This window comes from Trichomycterus rosablanca, chromosome 14 (genome assembly GCF_030014385.1).
Source record: "Trichomycterus rosablanca isolate fTriRos1 chromosome 14, fTriRos1.hap1, whole genome shotgun sequence".
Classification (NCBI taxonomy): Eukaryota; Metazoa; Chordata; class Actinopteri; order Siluriformes; family Trichomycteridae; genus Trichomycterus; species Trichomycterus rosablanca.
In genome coordinates this window covers 10,403,730-10,415,690 of record NC_086001.1, presented here as the reverse complement: position 1 = coordinate 10,415,690, position 11,961 = coordinate 10,403,730, and the positions used below count along the sequence as shown (strand labels likewise).

Here is an 11,961-nt window from a genome sequence, read left to right as displayed (position 1 = left end):
AACAGCAACAACAGAAACAATAACCACAATAATAATATGACAATAATAAAAGAAAAAAATGCTTTCATTTATTTTATTTTATTTATTGAAAGTTTAAGTTTAAAAATATTTGCATGAATGTTGAAGGTACATTATTGTCAAAGCAGCTACAAACAATAATTAACAATATATAAAGTGAAACAGTGCAATATTAAACAACAGATAGAAAATGTAAACTTACACTATATATATATATATATATAAATAATTATTAACTTAATTATAATGGTAGCTAAATATTATATTCATAAAACAAAAATAATTTGCAGACTAAATACTTTGATCCCATCTTTGAACAAGAAAATATGTAAATTGTTAACTGTCTTAAAGCAATTTAGATTTATATAAAAAATAAGACATGTTCTAGAGAGAATTCATATGGTCTCTCTTTTTCATTATTTTATTGTATATGTTATGTTACTTGGAATAAGGTTTCTTAAATGATTTGCACTCCCTCTGGCTTGGTTTCTTTGCTTCTTTTGTTGTTGTGCACAGTGTTATAATCTTAATGTTAAACAACATTTTTGGTAATATGTTTGTATACAGCATGTATACTAAGATAAGATCATATAAGATAAAATAGGATATCTTTATTGTCACTGTACAAGTACAATGAGATGTTGTTTAAAGCAAGCCTGTAGGTGCATAAATAAAACAAACTAGACTTAAGCACTAATGCTTAATTAAGGAAACTACATAAAAAAAGTATAACACTTAAGTTATAAAATCTGCCAAAATAAAGAAAAAATAATAATAAATAAAAAATAATAATAAAGTGTCCATTAGAATAGTATAGTAAAGTGTCTGGTGCCAGAAGCAATGTAGAGATATTGCACAGAACAGTTATTTAACTGTTACATTTTGTTATGTATACTGTTTCTTTAAATGTTAAATAAATAAAAAAACAATTAAATAAAATACTTGCAAGAAGGTCCTGGGTTCGATCCCCAGGTGGGGCGGTCCGGGTCCTTTCTGTGTAGAGTTTGCATGTTCTCCCCTTGTCCGTGTGGGTTTACTCTGGGTGCTCCGGTTTCCTCCCACAGCCAAAAGCCATGCAAGTGAGGTGAATTGGAGATACTAAATTGTCCATCACTGTGTTTGATATGTGCATGAATGTAACCAAAGTGTAAAACATGACGTTAAAATCCTAATAAACAAACAAACCTTTTTATTTTTGTTATTGTGCATATATTGTTTATTATCTTAATGTTAAATTATATTTTGGTACAATGTTCGTATACACCATGATAAGATAATATAAGATAAAGTAAGATAAGATATATTTATTGTCACTGTGCAAGTACAATGAGAAGCTGTTTGAAGCAAGCCTGTAAATGCCTAAATAAAGTAAATTATATAAAAGTTCAAATAAACTAGACTTAACAACTTATGTCTAATTAAGAAAATTATATAAAAAGTACAACACTTAAGAAAAAAAATCAAAAAAATGTACTAAAATAAAAAATAACAATAATAAAAAAACAAAGTGTCCATTAGAATAGTATAGTAAAGTGTCTGGTGCCAGAAGCAATGTAGAGATATTGCACAGAACAATTATTTAACTGTTACATATTGTTATGTATACTGTTTCTTTAAATGTTAAATAAATAAATAAACAATTAAATAAAATACTTAAAAGGGTATCGTCCTAATTCAACTCGTCTGGCCTAAAGGATCTAGTACTCTTCCATCTAGTACACTAGTTAGGGGTTAAGTCGCAAGTCCCGCCCCTTCTGCTAACAGGCGTGGCGTGCCGAGAAGTGTGAGCCAATCATAATCCACCAACTCTGTGGACGCTGATTGGTTCTTGTGTTTACGCTGTGGAGCGTGTTTGCGCTAATGCTCGACAGCTGCCTGCGCTGCTCTCTCCTCTCTGTGTGGTACAGGATACGTAACAAACCCGCCGTGTAAAACCTACGTAGGAAGTCGCGCTGAACGTCCAGAGGTGTGAATTCAAAACTTGGAGACAGAAGTCATTCAAGATGGTGTTGGAGACGCTTTCAAAGATCATTAAAATTCAACTTCCAGCCTATCTAAAGAAATTACCGCTCCCAGAGACTATTGGAGGCTTTGCGAGGCTGACAGGTAAATTCTGTGCATCGTTGTGGATTATTTTCTCATTTCTTGCTCATCCTTTAGCTCACTGTGGTTGCGTTCTAATCAGCGTACTACCTTACTGAGTAGTACAGTAAGTACACAAACTGCTCGTTCTGGAGTGGCATACTATTTAGTACGGTAGTATGCAGTCACTGTAAACAAAGAAGATTTAAAGTTATTGTTGAGTTACATATCTTCAGTAACGTTTAATAATTTCCCCTTTAAGTAGGAAAACATTGTATTATTACTATTATTTAATCATTTTATTAAATATACGAACTAATAAAAAGTTAGTGGACATCTAATAGAGCACCTAATTTTTGACCATGACTGCTGGGATTCATTTCATTTAGATGCAAGAGTTTTTCTAGGTACGGATGCTGCTTTTGTACCAAACCATGATTACAATCACCTGTTTGGAATCACATCATTACTGTTACATATTGTTATGTATACTGTTTCTTTAAATGTTAAATAAATAAAAAAACAATTAAATAAAATACTTGCAAGAAGGTCCTGGGTTCGATCCCCAGGTGGGGAGGTCCGGGTCCTTTCTGTGTAGTTTGCATGTTCTCCCCTTGTCCGTGTGGGTTTACTCTGGGTGCTCCGGTTTCCTCCCACAGCCATTTAGTTTTTTCACCTCATTACTAGCCCTAAATTGCCCCTGTCCCAACTTTTTTTGGAAAGTGTTGCAGGCTTGAAATGCAGTAATGGAGGTATATTAACAAATGAAATGAAGTTGAGCAGATAAAACATGAAATATCTCAATGTAAATGTAAGGAACACTGCATTTTATTTTATTTGCATTTTCCATACTGTCCCAACTTTTTCTGATTTGGGGTTGTATATACATCAGTGTTTTTTACCAATACATTTCTTTAATTTTACTCTTAATTAAACTTCTATCTTTAAATTATTATACTGATTATATGATGCATTTGTACTAGTGATCTCAGATTTTTACCCCCCACTGTATTTACATATTTACATTTCATTTGTACTGAACAGATTCACAAATTCACAAAACTGCCAAGTCAGTGACCAATCAGCATAGTTTCCCTTTGTAAATGTAAAATAAGGGATACTGTACAACGATTATGATTTAGTTCATAGGCTGTAGGCTAATTCAAGATCGGATTTTGCCCATTATGTGAAAAGCAATAAGGGTGCCTATAGGTAAATTATTTTTTTATTGTTTAATTGGTGATATTAGTTGCACAGTGCAAATTCAAGTTTAAAAAGGTACATTATTGTCAAAGCTACAAAACAATAATTAACAATATATAAAGTGAAACAGTGCAATATTAGACAGAATATGTACATTTATATAAATATATAATTATTGTTACTAACTTGCAGTTGGCTTGTCTAATTTATCCCAAAGGTGTAAGATGGGTTGTTTGTTTATTAGGATTTTAACGTCATGTTTTACACACTTTGGTTACATTCATGACAGGACAGGTAGCTAGCAACCTGTTACACAAGATTTATCAGTTAACAAGTTTAGTTTCAAACACAGTCATGGATAATTTTGTATCTGCAATTCACCTCACTTGCATGTTTTTGGACTGTGGGAGGAAACTGGAGCTCCTGGAGGAAACCCACACAGACACAGGGAGAACATGCAAACTCCACACAGAAAGGACCTAGAGCTTCACCTGGGGATCGAACCCGGGACCTTCTTGCTGTGAGGCGACAGTGCCACCCACTAAGCCACGGTGCTGACCATTAGATGGGTTAAAGGGGAGGACAGTCGAGTTGTTCTATGCCTGTGTACCTCCTAACGAACTGGAAGTACACAATTATGCAAAATGTTGTTGTATTATTAAGAATTTCCTTCACTGTAACTATGGGAACCCTTAAAACAGCCCCAGATCACCATGTCACCACCTCATTTTACAGTCGGTGCTGTGTTTGGGGAAAAAAACAAGCATCTAACAAACACATAACGTTTCATCAGATGTGCTTTGATGGCTTCGGAGACCGTTGACAGAGTGCTTTACACCACTCCGATCACTTGTGTGTAGCTGCTCGGTCAGGGAGACCCAGATCATTAAGCTTCTGATTAAACGGTTTTTGAGCTAATATTAATCCCAGAGGCACCTATAGCCTCATAGCTAAACAGTTTTTGCTTGTTTTTCCTAGATCAACGTTACTCCAGTTCACATTACCGTAATTACAGTTAACATAAACGACCGTAGCCTTGTAGAAATTTGATGTGAATTTTGGAATGAGCGGCAAAGATTACATTCAAAAGCACTAAGCTTACTACTGTCAGCGTTTGTCCATGTGATTTGTTACTTATGCTTGATTGCATGCACCTGTTTAGAATGGGTGCAACCAGAATAGCCAATTAACTAATCAGAACGTGCGTCTACTTATTGCTATCCATATTGGCAAACCCTATTTGCTGCAGTGCTGCAAAAAGTATCAATATTTTGGATGTATTTTTGATGCTACAATATGCAAATGATCCCTATAACCATTCCCTAAATGTCAGGTGGTGTGACTAATATGACCAATCACAGCCACACCAGAGCAGTGTGTCAGTGTGTTTGGATGGATCATGCCACTCTGACAGTCCAACAAATGGAAAGAATTTTGGTCAAGCCAACGTTGGAGAATGCAGGTTGCACCCGTCCCTCGGGCTGTTCCATGCAGCAAAGCCTTAATTTTCAGAAAGTATAACGTGAGAGTGTGCATACAGATGACTAAATGGAAATCTGGATTGTAATCCTCACTAGACCTAAAAAGGCTTGAAGGAATGGCTCAGTAAAATATAGACTTTAATATTTTACCTTTAAAGTAGTCAGAAGCAGATGGACATAATAAAAAGTATCATAATACTTAATAAAAAGTAAAGGACATAATAAAAAGATTGCACTTCTGGTGCAATCACTTGTAATCTCTCGGTTGGACTACTGCAACTCCCTCCTGGCAGGAGCTCCCATGGCCACTATTAAACCCTTACAGCTCATTCAAAATGCAGCTGCCCGTCTGGTCTTTAACCAACCTAATCACTGCCACATCACCCCACTGCTGCGTTCTCTTCACTGGCTTCCTGTAGCTGCACGCATTCAGTTTAAAACACTGACGCTTGCCTACAAAGCCAAAAATGGACCAGCCCCAAGCTACCTTCGGGGTCTAATCAAACCCCGCTCTGTACCACGCAACCTCCGAGCCTCTAGTCTAGCTCGACTTGAGCCTCCATCCAGGACTAAAGGAAGACAAGCATCAAGGCTCTTCTCTGTTCTAGCGCCCAAATGGTGGAACGAACTTCCTCTGTCTGTCCGAACAGCTGAGTCTCTTGCTGTCTTTAAAAAACAATTAAAAACACACCTTTTCACTAAACACTTAGGCTGATTTGTACTTATTTACTAACACTTTATTCCAATCTAAGGTTTTAGCAAAGTTGTGTTCTTCGACTGTTGTCTATCTAAACTTAAGGAATGAAATGTTCACTATGGAAGCACTTCTGTAAGTCGCTCTGGATAAGAGCGTCTGCTAAATGCTGAAAATGTAAATGTAAAAGAAACCTGTATCAATTTATCAACCCTGTTGTTGACCAACCGAATTCCAAAAAGTGCTTGTTTTTACCTATCCAATTTAGATACCCTTTTCTCCAGATTTACATATTATTGTAGGGCTGTTATTTTGAAACTAGTTCACAAACCTTTTGGCAATATTTTTAAATCTGTCGCAGATACATACAAGGTTTAGTTTCAAAATTCCTACATTTTTCTTTCATACCACTCTTTATTCATTCAGCCACCAAAAGGCAAATAGTGTAACGGCATTAGAGAAGCCTGTGTGTTTATGCAACAGCAAGTCAAAGTGTAAACAGTGTAAAATAGTCAAATTAAGGCAAATCATTTATCATAAACAGCACAGAGCAGGCCTGTTCAAGAAATGTGCGGGCGGCACGGTGGCTTAGTGGGTAGCACTGTCGCCTCACAGCAAGAAGGTCCGGGTCCTTTCTGTGTGGAGTTTGCATGTTCTCCCCGTGTCTGCGTGGGTTTACTCCGGGTGCTCCGGTTTCCTCCCACAGTCCGAAGACATGCAAGTGAGGTGAATTGAAGATACTAAATTGGCCAACACTGTGCTTGATATAACCTTGTGAACTGATAAACCTTGTGTAATGAATAACTACCGTTCCTGTCATGAATGTAACCAAAAGTGTAAAACATGATGTTAAAATCCTAATAAACAAACAAACATCAAGAAATGTGTCTTAATAAAGCAGGGGAGCATATTAAAACGCTAATTAAGTTCTGGTTTCTACGTCCTTCAGCATGTGACCTGGAGATTACTGTCAGAAATCTTATTCCTCTAAATTCACTCTTGGAATCGAGCAGGTAGGAGGTCACTGGTGCGAGGGGGTTATTTTAGTATCCTGCGTCAAAGTCTTTTACATTCTAATATGTAGTAAGTTCTCTGTCAGCACCTTCACATCTAGAGCAAATTCACATGAATGTAAACACAATGCAAAACTGTCACTTAATACTATGTAGAGGTTTTGATAGTAACATAGATATTTTTTGTATGAAGCAAGATGCTTAATCCAGTTCAAAACTATGCGCCAACAAAACTACACAGTGGGCAGTGGTAGCTCAGTGGTTAAGGCACTGGACTAGTAATCAGAAGATTGCCAGTTGAAGCCCTGCTACTGCCAAGTTGCCACTGTCGGGCCCCTGAGCAAGGCCCTTAACCCTCAATTGCTCAAATCGTCTTCTGTCATAAATGTAAATACACCTGGGGAAAGGTAATAACAGGTTAATAGCAGCATCGTGACACACAAATGATACTGTTTCTTCCATGGTGTCGTGTGTAATTTATTGAATGTGTAGTTATCTTGTGAGTACATAAGAGCCAGAATAGGTGGGGGAAAATGCATAGATTGGCATTAGTTTGTATTGTTAAAATATAGGTGAACAATTTGACAACTAAGCCAAATAATAATCATGAATGAATAAAATAGACATTCTGCACCATGGTTACCGTAGCTGCAAAATTAAGCTTGACCGTGTCATGTTCATTTTTTGCTTGTTTTCTTTCCCCCAGTTTCAGAGTGGCTCCGCCTGCTCCCTCTGCTCGGGATCCTGGCTCTGCTCGGATACCTGACCATCCGGCCCTTCCTGCCCAAGAAGAAAAAACAAAGAGACTGTCTGATAAACCTAAAGATTCAGAAAGAGAACCCCAAAGTAGTGAACGAGATCGACATCGAAGACCTCAAAAGTACAAACGTCTGCTACTGCCGGTGTTGGAGGTCTAAAACGGTACGGAAACGAGCATGAGGGAATTAAACCTGTATGTTAGACTGCATGCACTTTTACACCGATCAGCCATAACATTAAAACATTTCTACACTCACTGTCCATTTTATCAGCTCCACTTACCATATAGAAGCACTTTGTAGTTCTACAATTACTGACTGTAGTCCATCTGTTTCTCTACATGCTTTGTTAGCCCTCTTTCATGCTGTTCTTTAATGATCAGGACTCTCCCAGGACCACTACAGAGCAGGTATTATTTATGTGGTGGATCATTCTCAGCACTGCAGTGACACTGACATGGTGGTGGTGTGTTAGTGTGTGTTGTGCTGGTATGAGTGGATCAGACACAGCAGTGCTGCTGGAGTTTTTAAACACCTCACTGTCACTGCTGGACTGAGAATAGTCCACCAACCAAAAATTATATCTAGCCAACAGCACCCTGTGACCAACTCAAACAGCAGCAATAGATGAGCGATCGTCTCTGACTTTACATCTACAAGGTGGACCAACTAGGTAGGAGTGTCTAATAGAGTGGACAGTGAGTGGACACGGTATTTAAAAACTCCAGCAGCGCTGCTGTGTCTGATCCACTCATACCAGCACAACACACACTAACACACCACCACCATGTCAGTGTCACTGCAGTGCTGAGAATGATCCACCACCTAAATAATACCTGCTCTGTAGTGGTCCTGGGAGAGTCCTGACCATTGAAGAACAGCATGACAGGGGGCTAACAAAGCATGTAGAAACAAGGAGGTGGTTTTAATGTTATGGCTGATCGGTGTATATGTACAGCAGTATAGGTTTGGAACACAGCTGCTTTGAATGATATTGTAACATTGATCTCAGAGTAAAGGTCTGGTCCCACAAGACTACATGGATGTCTGCTTGATGTTATTTTATAAGGAAATTGTGTCCTTTTAAGAGGGGAAGTTTCATTTGCCTGGAATCAGCTTATTAATGCAGTGGCGGTGGCGATGCTTTGCATATTGCTTTACAGCCTGTTGGGTCCCAGCTTCCTCTTTTGACCTTCCAGAAAAGCCTTTAAAATGGTTGCACCCTCAATGTTGGTTCTTAATACAGCATTTTCTTCTTGTTGCAGTTTCCTGTTTGTGATAAATCACACATAAAGCACAATGAGCTGACCGGGGACAATGTGGGGCCACTGATCCTGAAGAAGAAGATTCTATAATCTGGTGTTCGTCGTGAGAGAAGAGTGCAGCATGTGGTCTTACATGCTCTTGAAGCCAGTTGTTCTTTTCTCACGTTTATTCATTGCTGGTTCAAAAAGATAAATTTAACCTTTCGGATTGTCTGAGTCATTTTTATTTCGGTTGTGATTAGTTGTGTTTTTAGTTAGGATGGCTGATGTAGGTTCTGAAGTGAACTATAACTGGACCACAATGTTAGCTTAGATTGTTTTGTTTAGATTTTGAGAGATGAGTATCTTATTTTTCGAAATGTTTATTAATGATGTTTCACTGATGTTATCTAAAGCTGTCCTGAGATTATTATGAAATATTTGTTTTTTTTTTTACAGATTGATCACTCAGAATGTAGTTTTATCAGTACTGCTTTTGAAAATCCACATTTCCAAACAGCCTCGTTTCTTCATTTCTGAACATTTCCATACGTGTTTAAAGCAGTGGTTCTGAACCTTCAAAATTCTGTTCACGCCGCTCGGGTGGCGCGGCGGTAAAAACACACGCTGTTCACCAGAGCTGAGATCTCGAATACATCGCATGGAATCTCCGCTCTGAGCGGCCACATGAACAACGATTGGCCTGTTGTTCAGATAGGGGCGGGATTAAGCCGGATGTGGACTCTCTCTCAGACTAGTGCGATTACGACCTCTGCTGGCCGGTTGGTGGTGCCTGCACGGAGATGGGGAAGGAGTGCGGTAGAGGGTGTGGCTCTCCGTACACAGCGCTGTACTGCACTGCACTCGTCATGTGTAGGTGATAAGATGTTCGATTGCTGTGCACGTGTCGGAGGGGGGCGTGGAGCAGCCTCGTCCTCCCCAATCAGGAGCAGGGACCAGCATTAGTGAGAGGATGATTGACGGGCAGAAATCGGATGCACTAAAGTGGGAGAAAAGGGGGGAAAAAAATTGTAAAAAAATGCAGTTTCTCAGCACAATTTCTGTGTTTTTGGAAATAGTTCTAGTAGCAATTCTAAAAATAATTGAAGGCAATATTTAGTAAAATGTTTAGATTTATTGACAAATATCTGAAAATAGTTCTATCAATGCTGTTTCGTTAAGTTAATTTTTGAACTCTTTTTCTCATACATCTTTTCTCACTATCTTTGGTTTCAGCAGCCAATCACACCAATCGTAGAGGCAGAAACTGTGATAGTTTAAACTTACCACATCCTTTAATCTATTTAACAGCTAGTTTTCAATCTTACACTGTGTAAGAACTGGGTAAAACTGTTTCATCTTGCCCCCCGTATCGCTCACCTCTATGTTAAGACCAATAAACAAACCAAATATTTTCTTTGTACATCTTCTCCGTGTTTTTCTTTTTTAGACTATTTAAATGTCTTTAAAGAGACATAAGATGCTGTAGCCTAGTGGTTAAGGTACTGGATTTGTAATTAAAAGGTTGCCAGTTCAAGCCCCGCCACTGCCAGGTTGCCACTTTTGGGCCCCTGAGCAAGACCCTCAATTGCTTAGATTGTATGCTGTCGCAGTACTCTACGTCGCTTCGGATAAAAGCGCCCGTCAATTGCTGAAAATGTCAATTTAAATGTCTATACTTTTTAAATCCCCTTTGCCCTGGTCAAGGAGGCTGCAGGTCAGCTTGAGCCTCCTCGTAGCTTCCACCAAAGTAGACCTCACTACTGTCATGTAAACTTTCACTTTCACTCTGGCAGACCACAAATCACCCCATCGTGCCTGCTCACTGACCAGATATTATTCGTGTGATGGACATTTCTCAGCACATTAGTGAGACTGGTGATTCAAATAGGTTCACTTTTCAACTATGTATTGTCTATATACAAAATAAAGGCACTACAAAAGGTTTAGTTAGTGTTCTAACTAAACATATGACTGTCCGCACACTGAAGATTTGACTACAATTTGCATTCTGTGCTTTCAAATATGACGGGATTGCTTGCATCTCTTTACAACATCAGTGCCACTATTACTGAGAAGCATTTCAATTTGACATTTACAGTCCACGTCCTCTTTGAACATAATTCAGTATGTTCTCTTTTTTTCTTGTGAAAAAAGCATTTTAGTTCGCCTAAAACATTTAGGATCCTTGTTTTGTTTTACACTGATGACTGGTTTGTCTTGTTTGGAGTGTTTATTTTATTGTTCCTAATTTCATGTAGAAACTTGCACAACAGATGCACAATATGGCCAGAAGTATGTGGATACCCCTTGTATTTACTGAGCTCAGCTATTATAGATCATATTATAGATATAGATATTATAGATATTATAAATCATATTTTAATAATCATATTATAAATCAATTAGGCAGCATTTTAAGAAAGTTGATAAAAAAGAAAGAAACTTTATGTACACGGGTGGCATTGTAGCCATTACGCTAGCTCACCACTGCTGAGATTCTGACCTGAATTTATCAGTTGGCCGGGCGTCTGCACAGACATGATTGGCTCTGTCTGAAAGTTAGAGGGGATGTCCAAAACCCAACTATACTACCAACTATGCTAAAAAGTAAAACAATGCCATCTATAGTTACACACTAATGTCTATACAATCACACTGAAGCTGAAAGATTCTAAAAACACAACAATAAAAAATACTATTACTTTATTCCATTTTCATGTTTTACCACTATTTTATCCTGATCAGGGTCCTGGTGTGTCCAGTTTCCTTAAAATCACTGGGCGCAATGTGGAAACCCACCCTGGACAGGATTACCAGACATAGTCAATTGTGTCTGTATGTGGACGCCAGCCAGGCTGATAACACGGGTGGGGATTTGAACCCTAGATCGCAGCGATAGCGGGCTAGCACAATCATGTGCGCCACGTGAGCGCACAATCTTTTCATCACACTATTAATCACACATATCTTGTACCTCATTTGTACCTCTTGGCACCTCTTCCATACAGCTGAGCTTTGTATGTATACAATCACTGAATGGAGCCAATCTGTTGCTATGTTTGTTAGCTTTCCTTGACCCTCTCCACCAATAAAAAAACAATTATCAATGAAGTTTGTATAAGACTGAACAGACAGTTTGTATTTAGATGGTCTTAGTGTATCAAACATAACTGCAGGGTGTTAAAGACCTAAAGGTCCCTGGTGGGTTGAGAATAAGCTGCCGACCAAAAATATCCAGCCAATAGGGTCATGTGGCCAGAAACTGACAGATTAAGTACTAGACTAGACATGAACAATTACACAGTGCAGTTGATGCATTAATTTTACTTCTGTTATTAAAAATGCCTAATCACGCAAACATCTACTCATTCCTGGTCTTACTGACAGAAGAGACGGGGGGGGGGCTGGTAAATTGTGGATAGCAACCAACAGGCTTTAGTAAGTAAATGTAAATTGGCCAAGAGG

General features: G+C 38.4%; 1 protein-coding gene across 1 annotated transcript; it reads left to right on the top strand.

Annotated features, from left to right (window-relative positions):
• Window positions 1-1,982: 1,982 nt before the first annotated feature.
• cisd2 (CDGSH iron sulfur domain 2) lies at window positions 1,983-9,916 on the top strand. The gene is made up of 3 exons (XM_063008592.1): window positions 1,983-2,124; window positions 7,198-7,412; window positions 8,515-9,916. The coding sequence occupies exons 1-3, from the start codon at window positions 2,022-2,024 to the stop codon at window positions 8,602-8,604; spliced, it is 408 nt and encodes a 135-aa protein (XP_062864662.1). The 5' UTR covers window positions 1,983-2,021; the 3' UTR covers window positions 8,605-9,916.
• The last annotated feature ends 2,045 nt before the right edge of the window (window positions 9,917-11,961 follow it).